This window comes from Canis lupus, chromosome 31, assembly GCF_011100685.1.
Source record: "Canis lupus familiaris isolate Mischka breed German Shepherd chromosome 31, alternate assembly UU_Cfam_GSD_1.0, whole genome shotgun sequence".
Classification (NCBI taxonomy): domain Eukaryota; kingdom Metazoa; phylum Chordata; class Mammalia; order Carnivora; family Canidae; genus Canis; species Canis lupus.
Window position 1 is genome coordinate 36,663,225 of NC_049252.1, and position 27,906 is coordinate 36,691,130.

General features: G+C 53.4%; 1 protein-coding gene across 4 annotated transcripts in view; it reads right to left on the reverse strand.

Moving 5' to 3' along the window:
* Positions 1-1,219: 1,219 nt before the first annotated feature.
* Positions 1,220-27,906, reverse strand: part of RSPH1 (radial spoke head component 1) — a 31,526-nt gene continuing 4,839 nt past the window's right edge. Inside the window, exons 4-9 of one of the 4 annotated variants that reach the window (XM_038581562.1) lie at positions 25,786-25,876; positions 25,169-25,304; positions 20,697-20,768; positions 18,186-18,348; positions 17,235-17,390; positions 1,220-2,542 (exon numbers count right to left, since the gene is read on the reverse strand). In XM_038581562.1, the coding sequence (XP_038437490.1) occupies positions 2,532-2,542; positions 17,235-17,390; positions 18,186-18,348; positions 20,697-20,768; positions 25,169-25,304; positions 25,786-25,876 (629 nt within the window). In that variant the 3' untranslated portion in view covers positions 1,220-2,531. Of the gene's footprint in view, positions 2,543-8,126; positions 8,465-10,864; positions 11,018-13,674; positions 13,872-17,234; positions 17,391-18,185; positions 18,349-20,696; positions 20,769-25,168; positions 25,305-25,785; positions 25,877-27,906 lie in introns of those variants that run through there. The other 3 variants (XM_038581559.1, XM_038581561.1, XM_038581560.1) reach the window with 3 other exon arrangements.

Consider the following 27,906-nt stretch of genomic DNA (forward strand, 5'->3'; position numbering starts at 1 on the left):
TTGCCCCTTGCCCTCCTGCCTCCTTCCGAAGCAGCAGCATCTGCAAGCACCAACCCCCTTCGCTTCCACCACCACGTGACCTTCTGCCTCCGACCCCGTCCCCCTTTTGTAAGGTCTCTTGGGATTACAGGAGGCCAGTCTTCCATCTCTAGATCCACAGCTGAATCCCATTGGCACGGTCCCCCCCTTTGCCCTGTAAGGGACACGATCACAGGTCTGGGATAAGGATGGATATGGCTTTGGGGCCAACTCCATCCCCCTTGCCCCACACGTTGGGCTGCTTGTACCGGGGCCCCAGTATAAGGATGTGAGACACCCCCGCGCCCTCAGTGCAGGCCTGCCCCAGCTTCTCCCTTTCCCCGTTTTGGTCCAGTGGAGAGGGAGGTGGCTTTGCAAGTGGGGGGAGCATGTCCTGCCCTGATTCACAGGAGAGACCCACCAGCACGGGGACACCTGCCTGGATACCGTCAATCCAGTGGTGCCTCTGAGTCTCGGACAGTTGGCCCAGGTGGGTGATGGGGGAGTCTCTCCCGTGGCGTCCTCCCCCGCCTGCCCCCTGCTGGTCACACCTGTCCCGACCACCAATGCGTCCCAGACAAAATCCCACCACGGCCCAGTGAACCCCCGACTGGCCTTCCTCCTCTCCCGCTGTGCTCTAGGCCTATGGCTGCATTGTCATGGTTTGGGACCGTGGTTGACCTGTGCCTGGCCGCTCACAGAGCAAGGATGGAGGCTGGCGGGAAGTGCGGGCCTTGCCCCCTGCTGTCTCCCAGGCGAGGCTGGGGGCACGGGGTCCAGGGAGCTCATGAGGAGCAGAGAGGGTGGACCCCAGAATCCAGACGGGGAAGCAGCCACGTTACAAAGAACACACAGGCCACGCAAAAGCTCTTGGCTTTGGAGTCCCACACCCTGGGAGAAAGACAGAGTGTCCGTCCCTTATTTCACTTCACTCGTGATGTCATGTTTCTGGCTCTGAATGTAAAGGAGTCTGCAGGTGACACAGAACGAGAGCAGGGGACAGCCCACTCACAGGCTCCCACATCTGGTCCCCATCACGTCACAGGCTTAGGGAAATAACCCTGCCTGCCTCCCAGCAGGTGCTGCCAGGAAGCAAACGGGCCCTGGGGCTGGGGAGGGCAGCCCCTCCCACGGAGGCCGCACCTGCCTCCGAGCACCTGGACAGCTGCCCCTTTTCTGCAGCAGGTGCAAGGTGGGGAGCAAGGCTCCCATGTTCTCCCCAACATCACTAATCAGGACGATGAATAAAAACTTCACTTTTTCAAGCAAGTGGAGTTTAGATAGTGGCCCCTTCGTGGGGGGTGGTCCCCGGGTGCCTGGTTCACCCCGTGGGGGGTGAGGCTGCAGAGGTCACATGCCCCCCCGGGGAATGAAGGGGGGCCCACCCTCCTTGCTGGGCTGCTGATGGGGTCTTGCAAGAGACGACGAGATGGGTTCGAATCTCAGATGCCAAGGTCAGGAGAGCAAGAAGCTCCATTTTCTTTATATTCTGTGATTCTGGGTCTGACCAGCCCCTCCATTCTGACGCAAGGGAGGGAAAGCCCGGTCCTGTCCCTTTTAGCTCCCAGGATGGGCCTCCCTGTAAGGAGGGGGCCCTGCGATCAGAGCATCAGAGCCGCGTTGGGGAAAGGGAGGGTTGGGGTTCATCTCTGGTTGGTGCAAGTTTTCAATTTTTCCAGCAAGTGGGAAGCCCAGAAACAAAGGTCGGCGGCTCCGGGCGTGCAGGGCCCAAGACTGGTGAGGCTGCCCTGCCCCCTGCTGACGGGCCTGCACACGCTCGGGCCGCCCGGCCGCGCAGCATCTCTGCTTCCCTCCCCTGGGGCTGAAAACCAGGCCTGGAAAGGACCTGTCCTCGGTTGGCACCTGCTTGCCTCCCCTCATTTGTGTCCCCGAGCCTGTGGCGCAGGGAGGGAGGCCTCTCCCGGACTCCCCACCTGCTCTTTCAGAAGATGGAAGGGATGGGGGATGCCCTTGGGGCCAGGCAGCCAAGGATTCGGGAGCCTGAGCCCGGGCTGATGGGGAATCTGGAGCCTCCAGGGGACACGTCTGTGGTCGCAGGTCTGGGGCCACCATCGCCTGGAAACACCCTCTCTCTGTGCTGAGAAACAACCATCGTAATTTCCCACTGAAGCAAGTATTATTTTAGAACCAAATTTGAGATTTGGGGTTTTTTCTGGGGGGGGGGTCTGGTCCACGTTGGTGACTTTTATGGGTTAAATTGTGTGTCCCCAGAATCCCTAAGTTGAAGTCCACACCCCCAGCTCCTCAGAATGTAGCCTTATTTGGAGGCTGGGTCTCTTAAGAGGTGGGTAAGGGGAAGCGGGGTGGCCAGACGCAATCTGACCGGTGTCCCTATGAGAAGAGATCAGGACACACGCATGGGACAACCAGTGAGGACATGGGGAAGACGGCGTCACATGCCCGGGAGAGAGGCCTCGGGAGAAGCCCACGCCTGGGTCTCGGACCTCCAGCCTCCGGACTGTGAGATGACGCGTTCCTGTCGTGCTCCTTCGTCACAGCAGCCCTAGGACAACACAGTGCATTAAACACGTTGGCATAAACACCACAAAATACAAGCCTCTGAACAGCTGGCTGGGCACCGGCCACATCGTGCAGCTCGGCGTAAGGTGTGCGGCAACGGCTCCATCACCCAACAGGTTAAATACCCACCTCCACGCGCTTCCTCTCCTGACCTTTTCTTGTTTTCCTTCCTTTTTGGACTTATTTTTAAGCATTAAACATAAAAGTCTGACCTCCCGTGGGCGAGTTAGGTCGGTGTGAGGAGTAAAGGCAGGAACGCGGGCCCCCCAGGCGCCCTCCTGCTCCCGGCGTTGGGGAGGAGCCTTACTGCTGGGCTCTGTGGGCTCCTCTGCCCCCCGCCACTGGGTGTTCTGGGAGCCTCAGGGGCTCGCAGGTGCTCAGGGGTCACACAGCCCCCAAGCTTCCTCATGGAAGAGAGCCCACTGCCTTTCTCAGTACTCGAGTATGGAGGCTTTGCCAACCTGCCCATTGGGAGCAAGACCAGGTACCCACCTGGGGTCACCACCCAGTGTTCCCAGAGCTGCTGTCTCCTCTGCAGGGCCAAGCTGGGCGGAGCGGGGGCAGGGGTTCTTCTCCACCCTGAGCCACTCTGTCACCTGGTTTCAGGGGCTCACAAAACCCTACAGACAGCCCTAGCTGGCACCTCCATCCTACAGGCCCCCAGCTCAGTCCAAGGAGCCACGGAGGGTAGAGGTGGGGAGCACAGAGAGCAGAGCCCCCTCCCTGCAGCTTAGACACTGACAGCAAGCCATCAGTACCCGCAGATGCCAGGATCACAGACCTGGAGCCCCAAGAAAATCAACCGAAATCCTAGGACCACAAGAAGAGCATCCAGTAAGCGCCTGAGCTCCAAGATGAAGCTCAGACGTCGATGGGTTTCATGTACACCAGCATCATCAGGAGACATGGTGACAGATGACATCCCATGTACACGGCAGCGACATCAGGACATGAAATGCCCAGGACGTTTGAATGGAAGACGCCTGAGAACAGAAACGTGCCATCGTGGGGCACAGAGGAGACCGGTCTGGTTGGACAAGCACAGTAAGGGGGACACGGCCCCACATTAATCCACAAAATGCTCACCGAGGCCTCCTGGGTGCCCATGACTCGTTGCACAGCTGTGTGTCCCGGGGTTCAAGACCTCAGCACTGCGGACGTCTGGGGACAGTAATTCTGTGCTGCGGGGGGAGGGGGGTGCCCTGTGGGGTGTTCAGCAGCACCCCTGGCCTTGACCCAGGAAGATGCCCCTTTGACAGTTAACACTAATAACCAGAAATGTCTCCAGATCTTGCCAAACACGCCCTGGGGAGCAAAATCGTGCCCATCGAAAACCCCTGACGAGTTCCCTGGGCCCTGGTCCCAGCCCTTGGGCGCACGTGACAGCACAGGGGTGCGGGGGGAGCTGGCCTAACTCCTTCACAGCCTTGCGGAGTGTGCACGCTGTATGTCGATCTTGAGGGCGTGATGCTCCGAAGGGCACGGCTCTGTGAAATGAGGACACGGGACATCCAGGCACACGAACCCGGCCTTCGGAAGCTGCCGGTGCAGACGCGAGCCTGGGTGGGGACGCGTGGGGGGCCGGGGCGCCAAGCCCAGCAAGAGTCTGCGGGGCCTGCCGTTCTGCGGCATCCGATGACAGACGAGCCTTGTTGGTGGCATTTTTGTCCGTGTGACCAACCCCACCCCACCCCCGCAACACACACACACCTCCCAGCTTCTAGATCTGGAAAGTGTGCCTCCAACATCAGAAGGCTGCAGAGTCCTCGGGCCGGGGCCGGGGCCTGATCCCAGCACAGCTGAACACTACGCAGAGGCGTCCCCGTCCTGCGCCTCCCACGCGTCCCACGGGCCCACACATGGTGCACGCACGCGGGTGGGTGGACTCCCGACAAGTAGTTTCCATTAACAAAGGAGACATTCATCGGTCAACGTATATGAACACCGACGAGAGAAGTGTTCAAAGGAGCTGCGTCGGGCCTCGGGAGCCCCGAGTGTGGCCCCATTCTTTCTCTTGCCCGCCGTGACCTTAGGCAGGACGTCTGCGGGCCTGGCGACAGCCGAGGAAGGGTTGTGGCCCAAGCAGCGAGCAGTGAGCGTGTTTGTGGGGTGTGCTGCTTTCCAGGGCTGATTCTCCGCCGCCGACGTTTCAACAACTGATTCCCAAAATGCTTGGAAATGTGGAAATCAGCCTTGGTGAGCTGCTAGCAGAGCCCACGGCTGCCAGCAGGCACGGGCGTTGTTCCTTGGGGAGGAGACGCCGGGGCGGGCCGGTCCGGGACCCCCACAGCGGGCACTGCAGGCTCTGCTCGCCTCCTGCCAAGGAAACCACAGTCTCCCCGGCGAAGAGGGGGGAAGAAGGAGCGAGATGTGAGCCCCGGGCAGGGTCAGGAGAGGAGCGACGGGGGACACTGGAGCCAGGAGGGAAGCAGAGCTGGGGCGGGGGTGCGGGTCACAGGGGAAAGGCTGGGGTCTGGACAGACGGTTCGATCCTGGGGTCCCTCCAAGCTCCCTGCCCGGCCCGCGCCTCTGGCGCCTGGACCATGCCTGGGAGGGAACCCCCCCGATCGTCTCCCCAGCTTCTCTGTTCAACGGGACGCCTCTGCCTCTACTAGCCCCCTTGGCTCTGCCACATCAGGAAACCCCACGAACCCAGCACGCTGGACGCTGGGAGCAAATTTGCAGGCGGGCGTCCGGCTGAATTATGAGAGACTTGGGGGATTTTACAGACGCTCCATCGCACGTGTAACCGGGACCCAGCTGTGTCAAAAGGTGTTCGCAAGTTGCTGCAGAACATTTCAGCCCAGTTTGCTTCCAAGCAAATGCCACTTCCAGCTGTTGAGAACCATTTGCTCCTAAAACTTAAGCTCCCCAGAATAAGCTAAGAATCACACACACACACACACACACACACACACACACACACACCATCTTCATAGCGAAGGCTGCAAACAAAGAAGCTCTCTAAGAAGACATTCGGAAAATGAACGATCTCCAAGTACCCGGTTTCTCCTTCTCTCCCCAAAAGTGTGTTTCTTCGCCTGAACTCATTGATCTTTCATGGCGTGCCATCCTTAGGGAGGTGAAAACTCCCTCAGTGCAATAAACCAAAGTAGTTTCCAAAGAAGCTACCGCACAAAACCAACCTAAACCCCAAAGGAGAAATGCCCGTGAGCCGGCCAGCTGCCGGGGGCCCCCCCCACCCCAAAAGCCTCCCAGAAGGGCAGCGCAGTCCAGGTTAGTGACGGATTTTGGAACATGTGCATCTTATTTGCCCTCAGGGGTTCAGGGGTCCTTGGACCGCTTTGCTGTCCTTTTTTTTTTTTTTTTTTTTTTTTTTTTTTATTTATGATAGTCACACACACAGAGAGAGAGAGAGAAAGAGGCAGAGAGAGAAGCAGGCTCCATGCACCGGGAGCCCGACATGGGATTCGATCCCGGGTCTCCAGGATCACGCCCTGGGCCAAAGGCAGGCGCCAAACCTGCTGCGCCACCCAGGGATCCCCTTTGCTGTCCTTGATCTGGGCACGGCGAGCAAGGCCTGAGCGTGTGCCCTGGTTCAGCAGCAGGGGCCCCCAGAGCACCTTACCCGGGGAACTATAACCAGCCCTGGGGAAAGGTAAGGAAACCCCCAAATAAGTCATTCACTATCTTGCTTCTCAAACACTCGTGCTCCGTTGGGCATCAGCTGGGAGCTTGTTAGGAATGCAGAGGCCCAGGCCTCTCACCGGCCCGCTGGACCAGAGGCTGCATTCTAGCACCGTGAGCTCTGAGCCCAAGCTCTTGCTGCCCCAATCCAGATGTGGGGGAAAAACCACATCATTCCCCCACAGGCGATGTGGGGGGCGCGCCTCTGCCCACGGCGGCCTGCTCCGCTCTCACAGGACTGGGCCGGGGTGGGCCAAGGTCCCAGCGGCGGGCGTCCAGGCTGCGACTCCCAGGGGTGCCCTGGCAAGTGGGGCTGCCTGGGTTCATCCCAAGCAAACTGCTTACCTCCCTTCAGTTTGTTACTCAGTAAAATCCCAACTACGGGGTAGCTAGGGGCGTGGATACGGTTTCACCTGGTGGTCATTCCGTCCTCCCGACGGCCGGGGAAGAGGACCGCTGGACGGACGTGCATCCAGCGACAGGGCTCAGGCAGTGGAGAGGTGCCCCAAGGGTGCACGCACGGCGCGGCTCGGGCTGGGCCTGAGCGATGCAGCGGGCACAGGGTGGGCTCACGAACCTGGCAGCCGCCCCCCAGACTCTACCTCCCAGAAACGTTCCTTTAGCTGTAGTTGTGGAGCATCTACACTGTGCCAGGCTCTGTGCCAAGGGCTATATATGCTGTGGCCGAGCTGGATGCCTTCCAGTCGCCTCTCTGCCCTCAGGCTGACCCGTCTGGACACATCAGCCAGGCTCCCACCCCTCTGGGCTGATGGGGAGCACAGGGCGGATGGCGTGGAGGAGGAGGGCAGTGGGATCCATTTCCACAGCTCGCTCCCTTGTGAGGTTTCCCTCATCTTTGTAAATAGTTCCTTCCAAACTGTCCTCACCTGGGTGTGCTCCTTCCTGCTGCGACCTTGTCATCCGGACAAGAGAGGCTCAAGAAACAGTCCCTCCCATTATCAGATCCTGGATTACTCACACGTGCAACGGGTACGTGGTCATCTCCCTGCTGCTTGGGGGAGGGTGTAGGTCCCCCACAGCGTGCGTAGCACCCCTCTTGCTCACAGTGGCACTGGTGGTGGCAAGGGATGGGGGCACCCCTGTCTGTGGCTCTGTTACCATAGCAACTAGTAATAACCCAGACTGTGTGGCCACCGGGCCTCTTGGGGCCATGGAGGCACACACCCAGGGAGAGAGAAACCCAAAACCGTGGATACAGAAACAAGACCAAGCGTGGGGAGTCAGCGGTGCTCCTCCACTGGTCACCCGGCAGAGGAGCTGAGGACCAAGCATGGGTCTGATTGATTTTAAAGGAGGCAGAGCCGAGGGCCAATGGGGTGCTCCATCCCATCAGAGCACTTCCAGGGGAGGGTACTGGAGGAAGAGAGTGAAAGGTGTGGACACGCAGTGGAGACATTTGAGCAGAAATGGAGGAAGAGGCTGAAGATTTGGAAAAGCAAATTCCCCTGAAGCCCCACTGTCTGCAAAGGGGCATCCCCTCCCCTCTCCCCTCTCTCTTCCCTTCCTCTCCTCTCCCTCCTCCCTCTCTCCTCTGCTTCCCTCCACTGCCCTCCCCCAAAAGCCTTCCCACACCTGCTCCTGGGGAGGCTGCCTCAGATCTGGTGCCAGTTCTCAGGACACCCACCAGCAGAAACCCGGGAGCAAGTGCCAGACCAGATGGGATGGAAGGAGCTGAGATTCGCTGAAGTGTCTGACACAGGTGCCTTGGCCTGGATTCCCATGTTGGGATTTACAGACCTGAAGGTGCAGGTAATAAGTTACCAGGTTGACTACCTGAGACCTGAACAAAGACTGTATAGAGTCAATGAGGTCAAGCTCTTTGAGGCGCTGGCCTGCCGTTTGGGACAGAAGTCAAAGGCTCGGGGACACAGAAGTATGGAAATGGATCCGTTCTTTGGGAGCGACTCATAGCTTCACCCCTGCGGGGGCCCAGAGGACAAGAAGATTGCAGGGGAGTCCTTACAGAGCCCTGGGCGGTGGTCCTCTGCAGCCTGGAGGGGATGCTGGGGGGCACAGGGCTGGCACCAAATTCTGATCTCAGCAGGAATAATGGGATCCCAGAGGGGGAGCAGTGCCCCCGCCCCACCAGCCACCAGAGACCAGGCCAGCCGAACCCCTCGAGAAGGCGCATGGAGAGCAAGGCAACAGCATCTTGACGCACTGGCACGTGTGCTGCTGTCTCCTTGCTCACAGGGTCCCCGAACACGAAGGAGATGCCTGCAAAACGCCGTGTGACCTGTTGAGGTGTGAGAAGCCCTGGTCGGCCAACAAGGAACCTGACCGGTGACTCCTTCCCAGATCCCAGACCTAAGCCAGTTTCCTACACCCTGTTCACACGTCTCACGGGGAGACACTTCACCAGGAGTTGCCCTGTGTTGGGAGTGTCATCTGTGTCCTGCTCGGATCCCAGTCTGAGGACAACTTCCATTCCCATGGGGACAGTAGTCGTTCCACAGGCCATGATAACAATAAATACATTAGGAAGCTCTCCTTACCCGAGGACAAGGGGACAAAGAAAAGCCACCCCAAGACAGTCCAGGTAAAACAGAAACCCAAATTCAAAGTACACAGTGAAAGCTTCAGCTTGATTATAGACTCTGTCTTGATAAAATAAAAATGATGAGCATAGGTCACCTTTACCTTGTACTTACCAAGAGGTAAATTATGCAAAATCATAGCTGTGCCCCGCCAAGATTTCATACCAAGCTGATTAGAGTTGCCGCCTTCCCCAGCGGTGGGCTTTCCCACCTCAGCCTGGAACTCCCTGATCGGCGCTAGTGGGCGGCCGGCATGACGAGACCCACGGCCCTCGCGCGGGAAGGTGACCTTGCCTGAAACGACTCTTCATCTTTCTCCAATAACTTCCTTGTCCCGTCCGTTTCTGCCGACAGAAGCCTTCCATTCTGTACAACTCCTCGGAGCTCCCTTGCGTTTGTCAGGTGGGATGCAGCCCTGATCGTGAATCCTCCAACAAAGCCCATTAGACCTTCAAATTTGGTTGACTTTTTGTTCTTTTATCATCCTAAAATCCTTGTGATGTCGTAGGTGATAGGAGATATTTGGTGTATGACCCTGGTTCCTGGCACGAAGCTCCTAGATCTCCTGGGGGTTTCTGGGTGATAGGAGCATCTCTTGTTCTAACAAGGTGGCTCGGGATGGCTCCCGGATGGCCCAGAACTGAGACCAAACCAAATCAGCAAGCAAGAACTGGCATCTGGGCACCTGGCAGGAGAGCCCTGAGAGGCCGGATCCCTGGTTAGAAAGAAGGGTGCTTAGACAGGCTCCAGGCCATCCCTCTGGGTTGGTGGAGAGAAGAATGGGCGGGTGGAAGAGCTTGTCTGAGATGGGGCCCCAAGAGCCTCCTCACCCAGGAAGGCAATCATGCAGGGCAGGGATGTAGCTGCCAGGACGGCTCCAGTGGAGGGAACAGCTCTGAGGAAACCAAGGCCAAGGAGACAAAGCCACGGGGCTGGTGGAGGCCAGGGGACTGCCTTCGGCCTTGGAAATCCTGGAATATGAACCATTTCCACGTTGGGGTCAAGAGGAATGTCATAATCATTTCATTTGAGACAAAGACATTTGGCGAACAGAAGTCTGCTGTCCCCAACATCACACACACACGGCAGGCTCCGCACCTGGTGAGCTCCTTCTGGACCCAGCCCTCCTGGGGAACAGCTATGCAGTCCGCAGAAGTTACAAAACAAGGCCCTGATGCCAGTGGAGAGGGAACAAAGGGCAGCCAGCTTCTAGAAGAGAGCTGCTGGAAAAGCTGGTAAGCGGGACTTCCATTCCTGCGAACGCAGCCTGCAGCCGCACAGAGCGATCCCAGCCTCCACGGCCCCCGCCCGGCCCGAAGGGGCAGCCGCAGCCCCGGAAAATGAGCACAGAATCTAAGGAGCAGAAAAACCCAGAAAGGAAGACACTCAAATCCTATGGATACATCTGCCCGATTCGATGGACCAGACTTCGAGGTTCTGCTCATCAAGGACTCCGACCAAGAAAACCGAGGCGAGCCAGTGAATGACTGAAAACACGCCTCTGGTGGGGGACCTATTTCCAGAATAAAGATCTTTACAATCCAAAACGTAAGACAAGCCATTTAAAAACCGGAACAGTATTTGAACAGACGTTTCACAAAGCATGACATGTAAACACCCCAAAAGCACGTGCATGAACGCGCAGTATCACTTGCGTTAGCTGAAAAGGGCAAGGGGGACGCGACTGACAAAACCTGAATAAAGATGTGTGGAGTGAGGGAATTCCATCAAATCATATCAGTGTGGGATTTCCCGATTTTGCTTACACGGTGATCTCGTACGAGGATGTTCCTATTTTCATAAAATATACCCTGAAACACTTGGGCGTATCTTACCCTCAAATGATTCTGCAGAACGTACCATCTACCATAGCCCGCCTCCCCCGTGGTTCTACCCAGTTCTGCAGCAGTTACTGCAGTTGAGAGAAAAACCCTCTGAAGCCTGAGCTTAACACCAGCTTAGATTCCTTTCTTTCTTTTTTTAAAGATTTTATTTATTTATTCATAAGAGACACAGAGAGAGACAGAGGCAGAGACCCAGGCAGAGGGAGAAGCAGGCTCCATGCAGGGAGCCCGATGCAGGACTCGATCCCAGGACCCCGGGGTCACGCCCTGAGCCAAAGGCAGACGCTCAACCACTGAGCCACCCAGGCGTCCCTTAGATTTCTTTCGAAGTCAGCATGACTGTACGTACATCTTGTTCAAACTAAAAGCCTGACTTCCGGTGCGCCGCCCACGCATCGTGCACTTGCTCTGTGAATAAGCGAAAGGAAAACCATCTTGTCCTTGAGATACCTATCGATGCTCCTGCTCCCGCATTCCTTTACGATAAAACGCGTGATTCCTGCCTGTATGCGAAACTATGAATTTTGAGAGTTTACAGGATGAAAAAAAAAAAAAAAAAAGCACATAACCCTGTAAAAACTGTCCATTCTCATTTCTTCTGTGCAAAGAGCGTGTTTCCTAGGCAGCTGTCCTAACCTGGGCTCGAAGAAAACTCTTCTTTCTTTTAGAGATTCTAAAAGGTTTGCTCACCTTGTGTCGACACAGCCAAACACCATCCAGAAGCAGATGACGTGTCATTGGAAGGTCAAAAGTAGCCTCACCCCAGGTCACAGGATGTACCTCATTCACCTGGCTTCGCCCCGACGCACGGGCATCTTATTATCTCCCGCCGTCACAAGAAGGGTGAGCTCAGTGCAGTAAGATATTACGTGCGACAGAGACCACATTCACGCAACTTTCCTCATGCTATGTTGTTATAATTGTTCCACGTGGTTATTAGTTACTATTGCTAATCTCTTACGGTGCCTGGGTTATAAGTTAAACCTTCTTATGTGTATGTATGTATAGAACAGAGTCTAGACAGAGTTCTAGTCTTCACCAAGGGTCCTGAGATGGTACTTTTGGAACACGCCAAGGCCGTGCCTTGTCAGTTGAGTTGGGGATGGGTTTGACCGTGTGGGTTTCCAGAATATATGTATGTTCCTGGTTTGTAGTAACTTCCACATGTAACTCAGTTCTTGCCACCTGCTCTGGAAATAGCTCCCAGAAATACTCCTGCCACCCATTTTGGTGACTTGCCCAGCCTTCCGACACGTAAGTATGGTGAAGTAAGTTAAGTATGGTCAGACCTCCATCTCCCTTTGTCCCGTGGGGCCAGCCCCACATCTGTGGGAGTGGAGGAACGAGGTTTGAAGTTTGAGGAGCACAGCTCCAGGCTCTATTCTGTGCATATTACTTCAATCACCAGACACATAAAGTTGGACTCTCTCCTGTCCGGAACGTGATGATGCAGCATGTACAATATTGGTGCAAATCACACACAATAGGATTTTATCAGACTGTATGTTGGTGGTGCACAATCCTGAGGCAGTTTCATGAGCCCCGAGATGTGGGATGTGAAGGTCAATGCTTTATCCCCCTCGAAGGTCAGTAATTATAATCCACACTAAAGGAACAGCTGTGATGACCTCACTAATCTCCCTATGGGAAATCTTTATTTTTTAAAGATGTTATTTATTTATTCATGGGAGACACACACACACACAGAGAAAGAGAGAGGCAGAGACACAGGCAGAGGGAGAAGCAGGCTCCACGCAGGGAGCCTGATGTGGGACTCGATCCTGGGTCTCTAGGATCATGCCCCGGGCTGAAGGCAGCTCTAAACCCCTGAGCCACCCAGGGATCCCCTCCCTATGGGAAATCTTGCAAAATTATTGTCATAGGAAGAGGCAAGAGTATGCTGACAAAAAAAAAGTACAAGTGTTAGAATATCAATATTCTAATAGTTTTCTACATGTGCTATCTGTGGATTTGCCAGCTTTTTTTTTTTTTAGTGTGAAATTTTTTTTGGAATTTCTAGTTCTAAAAGAGTGTCTTAATGCAATTTTATATTCATAATGCTCTGTGCGTTTTTGTACAGAGGCCTGGATCATAACGCATTGTTCTTAAAGGGGGCCCATGTTTGGGGACCTAATGACCAGATGCAGAGTATGGTGCTGGGCATGTCAACTACAGAGAGCATTTTGCGTGAACTGAAGACACCGCCCTCCAAGTGACTCTGGGGATGGAGGAGGATGGGTGATGTGAAGCTGGGGAGATGGGAGACGTGGGAAAGGGCTCTTCCAGAAGTGTGTGGCTTCACAGTGGTGCTGGGAGAGCCAGGAGGGACCCAGACAGTGTGGGTGTGGACTAGGTGTCAGCCCCCCACCCATCGGGGGACCTGAAGGGTGTGCACCCCAGAGCAGAGCCATGCCTTGGGTAGCCCTGCCCCTCAACCATCTGCAGGGACCCCTGAAATCCACGCTAGGATGTTGAAGCCAAAGGAATGGGCAGGAGCGCCCCCTCCAATAGCAGCTGATGGTTTCTTTCCCAAGCCTAAAGTTTATTTTTTTAAGACTTCCTTTCTTCTTTCCTTCCTTCCTTCCTTCCTTCCTTCCTTCCTTCCTCAGAGAGAGAGAGAGAGAGAGAAAGAGAGAGAGCTGAGGAGGGAGGAGCAGAGGGATAAGCAGACTCCATACTGAGCATAGAGCCTTACGTGAGGTTTGGTTCCACGACCCTGAGATCATGACCTGAACTGAAATCAAGAGTCAGATAGTCAACCAACTGAGCCCCCGCAGGTGCCCCACCCAAAGTCTACCTACCTTGCTGTGTTCTGTGCACATTAAAAACAGAATTACTTTCTGGGTGTCTTTGTAGCTCTCTCGAGGCAGATTTGAGAGAAGCTTTAGTCAGTAGTTACTCTACCAGCACAGCCAGAAGGTCACTCCCATGAGCCACCTCCCGCAGAGTTGGGGGTACGGGGGGTACGTGACCTCTTTCTTTATCCCAGGAGAAAACAGGGCTGCACAACCACAGCCGAATAACCTGGAGACTTCCAGCTTAAGGAACCCACAGAGGCTCATCCATAAACAAAGGATGAGGAAGAAATTTATTCATATCATACACTACTTAACAACTAAAAAGAAAGAATAATAATGGATTAGCATAAACTAGCCAAATAACAGAGCGTTTTTGTGATACGATCTCCTATTATTCCCGCTTCCTTCACCTCACTCTGGCAGCTCTGATTGTTTACTTTCCTCTTCTTCAAAACTAACAATGCCTAAGGGGAGAAAAGAACCATGAGTATATTCCAGAATTTTCTCTTTTGAAATTCTGTGTGCTAACAAATCTTTTGCAATGAATAATATTATAAATACTAAGCACTTATGGGGCCAAAAAATACAACGTTGAATTTTATCTTATACAGACTTTCGTAGTTTTTCTTTGGTACCAGAGTTAGGAGTTCGTTGGGCAGTCAGGGAGTCAGGGCCAGGGTCCCCAACAAGAAAATACGGAGTCAGGACAGCTAAGATAAAACGGCACCGACATCCTATTTTGTAGCTTAGACGGGACCAGACTAGCATTCTGCTCTGCAGCCTTTGCAGAAGTGACTTCTGCAAAAGTCCTAAAATAAGACAATTAACCACAAATCATTTGTCAATATCACAGGTAAGGGGCAATTAAGACCTAAGCCCCCAAACGTAGCAAAATAATAATAATAATAATAATAATAATAATAATAATAATAATAATAATAAAACCATAAGCACATGGACATTAGCTTAGGTAGGTACGACTCAGCACACCCTGATGTTTGAGATAGCTCCTCAAAAGAGCTCATGAACACCCCTCAACTTAGGAACTCCAAGGGCAACTCTCTCGGGTCCCCTTCCCTCTCCGGGAGCTTTATACTCTTGCTCAATAAACTTTGCTTTGCTGCCCAGCACTCTTCGTCCCGTCTACCCCTTCATTCTCTGAAGTGATGTGACCAAGAACCCCGGGGCTAAGGGGTCACAAATCCTGCGACACCAGCAACAAACTTTCTCCGAAGAAGAAGCTTTCTCCGAAGAAACTGCTGAGGATATTCGTGTGAGAGTGAGCTCAGTAAGCACCTTTGCCTGCACACGCTGTCCAAATAGGACCAGCTTTACAAACGCGAGGCGTCACCGGGCGGCCCTCGCGTCAACGAAAAGAAAGGCAGGGACTGGCTACGTTCTGATAAGACACTATCTCAAAAGTATCATGAAATTCAGAGTTATTTTTTTCTTGTGAAGCAAACTCTGTAACTCTCACTGCTGGCGATGAAAAGAGATCAGTAGGGTGAACCTCAGACATAATATAGGAATCCTGTTAAATCTTGAGTTTTTGTGATTCTCATGCGATGTTTGCTACCCAGGCCCACTGTTTACTTAGGCCCGTTTTTCATTTAAGGCACTCTGACATGTTGGCGCCTACCTGGAAGGTGCCAGTAGCACTGTCCCTCCCCTCTGCCCACTGCCCTGCCCAGCCCCCAAGTCTCCAGACAGAGCCAAGTGTCCCCCAAGGACACAGCCCGGGAGCTAAAGGAAACGCCCCTTTGCCCGGGGCTGAATCACGAGTCCGCAGCTCAGGTGCCAGCTGGTCCTGAGGGCGTGGACTCGGCCCAGTTTCCCAGCCAGGCCCCAGAGACTCTCATCCTCAGTACTGCTCCTGCCTGTCCCCTCCTTCTGCTCCCACCCCTATGGCTTCTGGGTGCTAAGGCCTCACCTCCCGAGGGAGCCCCTGCCTCCTGCCTGCCTGGCCCCCAGGCACCCATCCCCACTGGCCCCCTTCACTGCACTCAGGGTCAAGTCCAATGCCATGGTGAGCCCTCAAAGAAAAGTCCATCAGAAAGAGGTTTATCTCCTCACTTTCTTGGCCAAGTGACCTGCCCTGCTCCCCATACCCCCCCCCCTGTCCTCAGACTTGCACTCTCCCCTGGGGGGATTTCCCTCTGGTTGCTCCCTTCGCACCACTCCAGCCTTGCAACTCGCCTGAGGTATGTCCTCTCAGAAATACCTCTGCTGCTGCCCCAGTTGCTCCTTGCACCTTCCTATACACAGCAGTCAGCAACAGTCACACAGCAGGCACACAACAGGCACACAGCAGTCACATAGTGGTCACACAGCAGGCACATAATGCTCATACAGCAGGCACATAGTGGGCACACAGCAGGCACACTGTACTCACACAGCAGGCACACAGCAGGCACATAGTGGTCACACAGCAGGCACATAGCGCTCACACAGCAGGTACACAGTGGGCACATAGTGGTCACCAGGCACACACGTAGTGAGCACACAGCAGGCACACAGTGGCCACACAGCAGGCACACAGCAGTCACATAGTAGTCACACAGCAAACACACAGCAGGCACATAGTGCTCATACAGCAGGCACATAGTGGGCACACAGCAGGAACACAGTGGGCACACAGCAGGCACACCGCAGTCAAGTCACTGATTCTCCACTCACTTCCCATCAGGCCCTTGGTGCCTCCCAATTCCCCCCAGCCAGGCAAGCACAGCTCCACCTGTCGGAAGTGCCCCGCCTCAGCCAACGCCTCCACGTATGGAGCATTCGTGTGCCATTTAAATGCTCTGCAGATGCAGGCATCCTCCATCCTCACGGATCTCAGGGCACATGATACAGAAGCAGGATGCAGGGAGTATGAGAAAGAGGCCATCCGGGTGCTAACGGGAAAGCCTGGTGTCTGGCCCCTGCGCTCTCAGCCACAGGCCACCCAGCTCCCGGCACGAGTTTCTGCGCTGCACCACTAGGGTAGTCAGAACCACTGGCCAACAAAACCATAATTCTATGTGCACCTAAAGCATTTAGTTTGTAACCTGTTTTACAGGAGTTGATTATTTCAGATATTATCTTCAAAACAATGCTGAGTACGAACCTTCAAACAAGAGATTTGCTCTTAATTTGCAATAGAGACAAACCAAGTGGCACGGGGTCCCTGACCCAGCAACCACTGTCTGGAGCCAGCTGTTCCCAGACCACTGGTTCCCTCACCACCAAGATACCAGCCTTAAACCAGACGTAAGAAACTGGGTTTCAAGAAGAAAGCCCTCTCCGAACTTCCTTGTGGTACCCACAGCACTTGGAAGGTTTTAGAAGATTCTAGGAACCTGAAGCCCCAAGCAGACAGAAGGTCAATCCCTGGCCTGTGACCTGCAGGTGCAGAGGCTTCTAGATTAATGGTACATTCAAGCCCACTTAACAGGGGCTGATTCCCAGCACCGCTGGCCTCTAACCTCTAATCATACTCCTGTGATCTGACCATGGTAAAATCAGGTTAAAAAAAAAAAAAGGCATGTTATAAATCTCTAGTGAGACTGCAGCCTGAGGCTGTTCTTTTGGTAAAAATGGAAATAATTAGCACATGACAGGAAGAGAGAGGCCACGCGGGGCAGCAAGTTGTCCCCGCTACAGTCAAGGGGTTTGTCGGAGGGCCTGAGACAGCAACATCCCCACAGCCCCATGCAAGTCCTCAGCCAGCCCCTGAGATCTCGTCCCAGTCCCTGGGACGGTCCAAGGAGGCCGAGGACAAAGGCAGGAGAATCCAAGAGCCCTTCCCAGTGTGCACCTGCCTCCCGCCCCGGCCCTTGCGTGCTCACCCTGGTCGGTGGTGTCATATCGGTAATCGTCCCGGCCGTACTCCCGGCTGTCCTCCCTGGTGGAATCTCCGTCATCCTCCCCAGGCCTCAAGGAGTCAGTCTCCCCTTCGGAAATGTCCGCCAGAGCCTGGCCCTCCTCCATGAGCTCCCCGTCACCTGCGATGAAGCCACGGGAACTGCTATCACGTAGCCCGCAGGCCTGGGTCTCCGGCGGCTGCTTCCTCACTGCCAGCGCCCCTCCCTCCTGCTGATAGGCCTCCCTCCGGGGACCACCTTCCCTGCTTGAAGTCACCCAGTCCAGCCCAGATCTGGAGAGCTGTCCCCTGGCTCGGCGACGGGTTCAGGTGGGGCAGCTCTACTGCATAAAGTCGAAGAGCATTGCTCTCCAAAGGGAAGGAATGCCCACATGCAGAGACCGGAGAGCCCTGCCCTGCCTGGGGCTGTCTCCACCCCGACCTCTCCAGCTGGAGGAACCCCAATAAGTTAGCATTATTTCACTTGAGCCAGTTTGAGTTGGCTTTCAATCACTCACGATGCAAGGACTCCATGGAGCCTGGGCTACGTCTCAGGAGGCCCAGTGGGATGGGGATGGAGAGCTACCGCCACGTCTTAGGAAGGACTTGTCACCAGGCTGCTCTGAGCCCTGGCCCCAACTTACGCCCACAGCCCATCACTGACCAAGGTGAGCGGGCTTTTAGCTGCAGGGCTTCCCATGGGACCAATAAGGTTGTCCATCAACCAGTCAGTCCCACTGCCCACCCCTCCTTCCACCCCCCTCCCCGAGGCTCTGACCCCCTCCCTAGGGCCCCCCCGCAACCGACCCTGACAATATCCTGCACACAAAACAGGCCCAGAGTCTAATTCCCAGAGCCCTACCTACTAGCGGCCCACAAAGAGAAAATGCCCAGCACCCCACCTCAGAAGTGCCCCATACCCCAGAAGCGCCCATACCCTCGGCTCCTAGAACCTCTTCTGGGCCAGGTGCCTCTGCAGGTGGATGCTCCTCAGGGAGGGTCGGGGTCCACAGAGCCAGTTCCGTGATTTTGGTGGCTTTCCATTTTGGAACCAGAGTCATCATCGTCGTCTCTTCCTCCTCCTCCTCTTCTCCTCTTTCCTATTTTAAGTTTAAAAATGTCAAATTACCAACATGTGTGTCAAATTACCAACATCTCGGCGCGGGATGTTCACAGCGAGGGGACATTCGGGCACTGTGACAGCCCAGTTGTCAGCTGTCCCTGGTATGATCTGGGCTTGAAGGTGTGTCTTTGAGCACCAAGAGGAGGCGCGGACGGGCATCGCCGCGCGGCACCCACACGCTCCCTGCTCATGCCGTGAACGGCATCCAGGCTTGACATCCCCAGCCTTCTGGAGCCATTAAGCAGTGACCAAGGCTGCGTGTGGCTTTCAGTTGCTCAGTCATGTTTTCCAGGTCTGAAGAAAGGGCTGAAAACATCCTAGGATGGCCATGTAGCTTAGAAGGGCCTGGAAACTAACGCCCTAGAATCAACGATTATGGGGGGAAGACGAGATCCCACAAAAGCAGAGTGAGAGTCGATCACCTCTAACTGGGGGATCTTTCGTAAGAGTCTAACTTCGGCAACAGCCAGCAGCCGGCACGTGCCCATTTGGCCCAGCATAGGGGCCTAATCCCCAATCTCATAACTGTCCCCAAATTCCAAAGATCTGAACATCAATCCCACAAATAAGGAAGATGTCACTGTCACGTCGAGGATCATATGTCCGACAGTGACAGAGACCCACCTATTACTTCCACTGAGTCACTTAGAAATAGATGACTCGGTTTCAAAGTTTCTGAGCTCCGTCCCCCACGAGGGGACACCAGTGCCCTAGGACCGCAGCAGAGCCCCCGGGGGACTTGTGGAAACACAGGTCTGAGCTCCTGCGTCTGGATGTCGGGCGGGGGGGCCTATCACTTCTAGCCAGTGCCCCGGTGCTGTGGAATGCTGCAGGCCCAGGACCACACCTGGAGAACCGCCCCCCGACCACCTGCCGTCTCACTTCCTCTGTGCGTGTGACCCTCGGTATATCTGCGTAGCACGACCCCGGTTGTCCTCCCGGAAAGCACCAGTGCTCAGAACTAGGTCCTTAGGGTATGTGGTGCTTCGCAGGCTCATTCCTGAACGGGAGCAGTGCTGGGGGCTTATGGCCATATCCCCCCCGTTAGGTGTCAGGATGTTCTTTCTACTCTCTCCCCTGCATCCCGAAACACTCACTTCTAAGAACTTGGCCCAGGTCAGACTAAAACTGCCCACTACTCTGCTGTTTTAGCTCTTGTCACTTCACAAATCACAATAGCAGCTCAATCTCTAACGAGACCCTAATGGCCAGATTTGGGGGGTGGGGTGGGGGAAGTGCAATAAGTGTAGCCAGCAGGTTGCTTCAGGGCCCAGTAGGGGCGTGCCAGCCCCAGGGAGAGCCCAGCAAGGACTCCCTAGGCGCTGTCACAATCTAACAACGCAGCAGTCGACCGTGTTTGCGGTTCCCAACTATGTGTGCGGAGCCCTCCCGAGGGGGAATGCGGGGAGCAGTCACCCGAGCAGGGGAGACCCATCAAATTCCTCCAGATGCATGGCCTCTGGGAGCCCCTCTCACTCAGACTACACGTCCCGGGATCCGGGCAGAAACGATCCTGGGGGGTGGGGTGGGCCTATTTTTAGCGACAGAGTCAAGCATTTGGCCACTTCAAATTGGGTAGCTAGCTAAGAAACCGACCCTCGCCACAGTCCACGGCAGCTGGTCCGAAGGGACGGTGCAGACAAGCAGGCGGCATAAGGCCAGGGGACAGGCCACCGGGAGCCCATGGGCCATTCTGGCCATGGCAGAGGAGGAGGACCTCGGGGAATCACAGGCTGTTTCGGGGAACAGAGGGCCCCTGGCAGAGCGACCAAAGGAATGCAAGAGGACGGGGAGCAGGAAAGGAGGGGCGGAGGGCAGGCCTGGGCCTGGGGGTGTCCTGGGAGGAGGTGCCCGGGGAGGCCCGGGGGAGGCAGAGGGTGCTGAGCTATTTCACTCCATCGCCTGCAGATCGGGATCCCTTCATACTAACCGGGAAGCACCGAGCGAGTATTCACGTTGACGTCACATGCTGGAACAAAAAGGCAAAAAAACCACGCACAGCGCAAGCCGCACACCTAAAGCGCTGTTGCTGGACAAACCTGGTGGCACCACGGCCTCCGACTCCGGAGCTGGACGCCGCCCAGAGCCCTCCGACTCGGGGCCAGCTGGCTCCTCTTGGCCGAAGCTACGTGTAGGCTCCAGCAGCAACCGTGAACGATACCGTTTAGTTCTGGAAATCCAGGTCTAAACTACGGCCCGCGCGCACAGGAGGATGACGGCAGGGAGGCTGCCGAGAGCCGTGTGACCTCGGATCGGGGGGCTCGACATCCCAGGCAGCCCTCCGACCCACGGATACAGGGAACCGCCTGTGGCCCCGCCACTCACCACGTCCGTGAGGCGGTACTCCCCATGCTGTTCACATCCGATGTCAAACACGTACTTTCCAGGGCCGACAGGCTACGAGCAAAGAGAAGCCAAGCAGCGCGTCACTCCTTGCGTTCCCCACCCCACCGGAGCGCGCAAAATGCTGCGGAGATGTCACCTCCAGAAACACCTGCCCAGGGTCAGGGAGGGGGGACATCCCATGTGTGTTAAAGAAAGCTTTTAGGAACCAACGGCTGATGGAATTGCCAAGTATAGGGCCTGTTTGGTTTGTTATTTAAGCTTTAGTTTTATCTCAATAAAAAGGATGCGTTCATTACAAAAATGTCACCCACAGGCTAACAAGCTAGACAGGAGTGCTAATAATACTGTGACATGGTCTTGGGGCACCCGGATGGCTCGGTCGGTTAAGTGTCTGACTCGTGATTCTGGCTCAGGTCGTGATCTCGGGGTCATGGGATCGGGCCCCACCCCCCCAGCTCCGTGCTCACGGGAAGTCTGCTTGAGATTCTCTCTTTCTCCCTCTGCCCCTCGCCACCACACTCTAAATAAATACACAAAGAAGTAAAATCTTTTTAAAAAAAATATTGTGGGATCCCTGGGTGGCGCAGCGGTTTGGCGCCTGCCTTTGGCCCAGGGCGCGATACTGGAGACCCGGGATCGAATCCCACATCAGGCGTCCCGGTGCTGGAGCTGTCCCATCGCATGTCTCTGCCTCTCTCTCTCTCTCTCTCTCTCTCTCTGTGACTATCATAAATAAATAAATAAAATAAAAAAATATTGTGACATATTCTTTAAGACCTTATTCCTTATTTCTAGTATATAGATTTTTCTAAATAAAAGTTTGACCATGGGACACCTGGGTGGCTCAGCAGTTGGGCCTCTGCCTTCAGGGCCATGACCCTGAGGTCCTGGGATTGAGTCCCACGTTGGGCTCCCTGCAGGGAGCCCTGCTTCTCCCTCTGCCTGTGTCTGTCTCTGCCTCTCTCTGTGTCTCTCATGAGTAAACAAATAAAATCTTTTTTTTAAAAAAAAGGTTGGACCATAATTACGTACACTGACTCATACACTCTATTTTTACTTAGAAACGTGGCATAAATGAATTCCCATATTTGCAAATCATTGTACATGATACCAATCTGTCAGCCTGGTATTTTCTCTCATTTGAGAGTTATAATCTATTTTACCCATTTACTATCATTAATATTCGGTGTGCTGGTGTTATTCTTTGACCAAGACCCCTGCAGGAGACACATTCGGAGTCCCCTCTTATGTACACTTGTGAGATTTTCCTCAGGGAAGTTTTCACAGGTGGAATTTCTGGCACATACACAAACACACAATGTGTACACAAAATATATAGACACACTCTTTTTTTATGTATTGATGACAATGAGGCTCTAATAATTTTCCTTCCCACAACATCACTTAAGAGCCCCTTGTATTCAAACCCTTGTCTTTCCTGGGCATTAACATTTTGTCCTATCTTTACATTTTTTAAAAAATATGAAAAACAGGATCTCATCATTAAGTCACATCTTTAAGCTACTAAATCATTGATTGACGCAAGTGCTTTATACATTTATACGTAACGTTACAAATATCCTAACCCCATTGGTCATTTATGTCTTAAATTTTCTTTATAACGTGTTCTAATCTACAAGGTATTATTTTTATCTAAAAATAATAACCCAAATGACCCAATATGATATTTTAGATTAAAAAATATAGATTTTTTTATCTAAATAAAACAACCCAAATCTATTGGGTTTTCCTTTACGCTTCTGTTTAGAAAGTCCTCTTTCAAAAATAATAATAATAATAAATAAATAATTGAAATAATAAATAAATAATTGAATAAATAATAATTGAAAAAAAATAAAGTCCTCTTTCTTTCCTCATTTTAAAGTTAATGAGCATTTTATCTGTAATTTTTTTTTTTACATCTAAACTTTTACTCCCTCTAGTGCGTGTCTTCATCTAATGATGGACAACGAATGCTGACTTCATTTTTCTCCCAAAACGGCTATCAAGTTGTCTGAACATCACTCCTCGACTTCTCCCCTTTTCAGGAGCTGAGTCACCGTATGCATGTGAATCTGTCCCTAGACTTTCTAATCTGCTTCACTGATCTGTATTTCTCCATCCTGGTATCTCAGTTTTAATTATCAAGCTTTATTTAAAGTGTCTTTTAACAACTTGTCGGTAAGGATTTGAAAAGGCAATTCCCTGAGGAAGAAAGTCAAACCAGTAGCAGAAGTGTGTAAAGATGCTGGACTTCACTAGGAATCAGGAAATGCACACTAAAACCAGGCTTTTTTTTTTTTATCCATTGGATTCGCAAAAAAAATTAAAGACTAGTGATGTACAACGTTGCAGAATGTATAACAGAGGCTCTCGGAGTCTATTGGCCAGAATGTGAACTGGCACAGCTTCTTAGGGCAGTTGGCAATAGCAATCATGATTCAAAATGTCAATATTTGTAGACTCAGCAATTGCGATATCTAACCTACGTAAATATTCCAAATGCGCAAAAAGATAGGTGTCTCTGTGTTTTCATATCCTGATGTAACGTGATCCTATTTACATAGTGACAAGCCCCGTGCTGCATGTGTGTGCAGACGTGCTGCACAGAAGAACGTGGCGGGGTCACACGCCACGGCGGGGAAGAAGCAGGGGGAGAAGGGAAGGCTGGAGCTCAGGTGGGCGGTGGAGGGCCGGGTGCCTGGAGACAGCCGACCCTTCAACAGCTCCGGTCTACACTGCACAGGTCCACTTATAGGCAGATTTTTTTTTTTCAATAAATACAGACCAGTGCTGTGAATTTATTTTCTCTTCCTTATGATTTTCTCTTTTTTTTCATAATTTTTTAAAGATTTTATTAATTTATATGACAGAGAGAGAGAGAGCACGAGCTGGGGGGTGGGCAGACGGAGAGGGAGAAGTAGGCTCCCCGCTGAGCAGGGAGCCCGATGCAGGACTCGATCCCAGGACCCTGGGATCATGACCTGAGCCGAAGGCAGACGCCTAAACCCCTGAGCTCCCAGGTGCTCGGCTTCCTTATGATTTTCTTAATGACATTTCCTTTCCTCTAGCTTACTTTATTATAAGAGTTCAGCATATAATACATATACAAAGTATGTGGCTTATTTTATTGTAAGAATAACGTGTGTGATACCCATAACATACAGAGCATGTGTGAATCGACTCTTTATGTGATCAGTAAGGCTTCCAGTCGACGGCATGCCGTCAGCAGTTAAGTTTCAGGGGAGTCAAAATCCCATGTGGATCTTTGCCCGGGGGTCAGCGCCCCTGACCCCTGCCTTCTTCAGGGGTCAACTGTACCTGCGTGTCATGTGCATAGCTTTCACTAACTCGCAGAACTAGGTTAGTGTAGGCTCGCCGCCTTCATCGGTGCTTCCAGATTCACTTTTGCCAAATTCTCTTTCCCTCCACACAGCTCCCCAGGAGAATTTTGCTGGGAATTACACGTGCAATTTATAGATTTGGGGGTGGGGGATGTGCTGCTTTACAAAGACTTGAGAGTAGAATCTGTTAATTGGGGCATGAATTCTACATAAATGGAAACTGAGTTTTAAGAGAGTCTGAGGCGACTTCATTAGATCAGTTCAAAATTCGCTATGCCAACTTGGGTTTTGTTTTGTTTTTTTTTAATATTTATTTATTTATTTATTTAAGAGAGAGAGAGTGAAAGTGGAGGAGGGGCAGAGGGAGAGACAGCTGAGCACACGACCCTGAGGTCACAACCTGAGCCAAAACCAGGAGTCGGAGGCTTAACCCACTGAGCTACCCAAGCGCCCCCCTCCATGTCACCTCCTAAAGCCTCTAATTTGCTCGTCAAACTCTTCAGGGGAAGTTTCTGCCCAACCCCAGCTCGAAGCCACGAGGAGTGCCAGCGAGGTGGGGCTGAGTTATGCAGGGCTTCTCTGCATCCCGGCAGGGCTTGGCACAGCCGTAGAGCCCGCCACACAGAAATGACCAATCGTGGGCACCGCGGACTGGACACCTGTGACACCCAAGCCCACGCCCAGGGTGGGTGGGCAGGCCTGCAGCAAGAAGCTCGTGGGTCGGCCTCCCCAGGGCCCCAGCCCCATGCCTCCCAGGGCAAAGAAAGTCCAAACACACACATGCTCAACCTGCAGATGTTTCACGGCCGATCTACCTACGACGAGGAGCACCTATGAGAGGCAGGATGCCCCCACGTTATAGCAACGGGATGGATGGCAGCCCAGGGAGGGTGGGGATGTCGCTGACATGCGGAGAAGAGAAGCAAGTGCCCTACACGCCGCCCTTTGCCAGCATCAGAGACCTGGGGAGACGCATGGCTGCCCACCCTCTGTATTTGGGGGGGCGGTTCTCTGGATTTTTGGTATTCCTCATTCACATATTTACAGAGACTGGGGGGAGAGGCTATCGTGCATTTCATTGGCGCACATTGTTTCCCGCTGACTTACGTTTTTGTTCAAGAACTTGCCCTGGTACCTGTGGTTCAAGTGAATGAGCTCGGCTGCTCCCTCTTGCTGCCCATTCACCCAGGTACCTACATACTTGCTGCCCGTCTCTGCGTAGAAATAGGTGCCTTGCCCGTGCCTGGTTAAGACAGAGAGGAGAGTGCATTTTGTTCCGACACAGTGGAAAATCTTCCGGGTCTGTAAGACAGACATTTAAATGGAGGGTGTCTACACTTGGCTTCTCTGTCTTTGCCCCACCAGAGCACGCTCCTGCTCTGTGTGCCCACACACAGCGACTGCCTCTCTGCACATCAGCCAGGCCACGGGGGGTGTGGGGGTCAGAGGCGGTGCTCCTGGGAGCTGTGGCCCTGTCCCCAGGAGGGTTCTTCGGTGGGCTCGTTGCCATGGGGGCTCTTGAGCCAAGGACCATGTATTGTCCCAGCAAGTCTGCACCTGCCTGGCAATGTCACCTCTGGCATGCTCATCTTCAAGCCATGAAGGGGTGCAGCTGCCTGGCAAAGCTGGCTAGTGGGCTTTTGTCATGATTGTGCTTCATGCTAAGGCATCATCCTATTCCCATTACATAAATAGGTCTACAGAACGGAAGAGAGAACGCAAACCTTTGGTGAGCAAACCACTCTCCAGTGTAGGTATCATTATTGACGTAGTAGTACACACCATAGCCGTGCCTTAGGTCATCGGCCCACTCACCTGGAAGGGACGACACAAAAGCAGGCCCGGGTGAGAGGCACGAGATGGCCTTCATCTGCTGCCTCCTCCCTCTGTGACTCCCCTCTGTCCCCCTGCCCCTCTGGCTCAATGGCATGGCATTGGTGGGGGGAGGGCTAGTTAAGGGAAGCTGAGTCAAGAGCTCACTGGGGGCAGGTCCGGGCAGGTGTATGCAGGTGGGCCACAGTCACTTGTGCGCGCTACCAGCAGGCATCACAGTTGGCCACGGGCAGAGCTAGGATTCAGATCAGGCTTTGGTCTCCCTACCCCATACCCTTGCTGCTTGCATGTGTTTAGTGATCCAGTAACAACTTCGAAGCTTGATGATCCCTCCTCAGCCTCTTGCCGACAGCTCACACTATTTCCCACTTCATCACCTGGCTCCCGCACACCTTCCCGGCCTGGACGCCCCGGGTGTCCCACCTGCACACCAGCTCCACGCACGTGGACGCCGCACGGTTCCCAACCACGGCCTCTGCTTGGACTCCTCCCTGACGGTCCCTGCCTATGCACCTCCACGCAGGGTCCTGCTAATCTCCTGCAAGCTTCCTAAGAAACACTGGAATTGGCAAAGGTACCATAAAATTCCTAACACCTCTACCGTAATGACAACAGCAATCTGCTTAGTGAATGTTGTCAATTCTTGAAGGTTGATCCCTGTACCAGGAGACTTAGGGCGTCCTCCAATCTTACAGCTCCCAAATGGAAGAAACTTGATAGAGGTTTCCAAAGTTGATGACTATCCTTAAAAAATCACATGGCACCGCTAAGAACAAGTTATTACCCTGAATCACACTTTTCTAGACTGTGAATAATTTTTAAAAACTAATTTGATATGTCTTTGATCAAAGACAGGATTCTCTATTTTCTCCATAGAAAGGGACATCGCAAAATTGTTGTCAGATAGACACTCCATTACGAGCTAGAAAGGTAAGGAAGAGGCGTGCTGCAGGCACGTCAGACGTGGATTTTTAACACTTCTGTTCAGGAGAAATCCTCATACACTTCTGTTCAGGTCGGTTGGCTGTGATCCGGGTTGGTTTTCCCCCAGGGGCGCACGGTCCCCTTACAAAGCTCCCCACGGGTGTTCACCCCACCATGGTCCCCAGGGCTTCCAGGGCTCCCCGGTCTGGAGCTCTGGGGATGAAAGACCATGTAAAATGAAATGCTCTGCGGCATCTGGGTGGCTCCGTCAGTTAAGCATCTGACTCTTGTTTTCTTTTTTAAAGATTTTATTTATTCATTCATGAGAGACACAGAGAGAGAAGCAGAGACGCAGGCAGAGTGAGAAGCAGGGTCCCTGCAGGGAGCCCGATGAGGGACTCGATCCCAGGACCCCTGGGGTCACGCCCTGAGCCGAAGGCAGAGGGACTCTCTCTCCCTCTCCCTCTGCCCTCTCACCCCCGCTCATGCACATGGGCTCTCTCTCTTTCTCAAATGAATAAGTAAGTAAATAAATAAAATCTTTAAAAAATAAAAAAATAAAAAGAAAATGAAATGCTCTTTCAAGAAGCTCTCTTCCACTAACATGCAGGTTAGTCACTGTCTGCCCTGCTGGCTCCCTCCGCTGCTGGGTCAGCTATAGACACGGAGAGACGGGAGCTGACACTGGTGGGGAATCACCCCCGTGCTGGTTCCCAACAGCGACGGGCTTTGCACTGGCCACCTCCGCTGGGACACGTAATAACCGCAACACATTTTTACAGAGACAACACCCAAAACCAGAGGGACCCACGCACATTGCCCAAGGCCGCACAGCAGGACCGAAACAAAAATCTGGGTTTCTCTGGCTCCAACCCCATGCCCTCTTCACAAGCACCCCCAAGGGCCAAGTGTTCATGCCTTCTTTTGGCTCCTGCCCCCAAGAGCTTCCAGAATAGCCAGCTTCAAGCCATCCTATTATCTTATTTCTCCACAATGTCCTTACTCAACATCTTCATCTCCATTCACCCCTTGCAGCTGGCAACAGGGCCAACATGGGAGAGGGGTGCTGGAGAGGGGTGCTCCCTCTC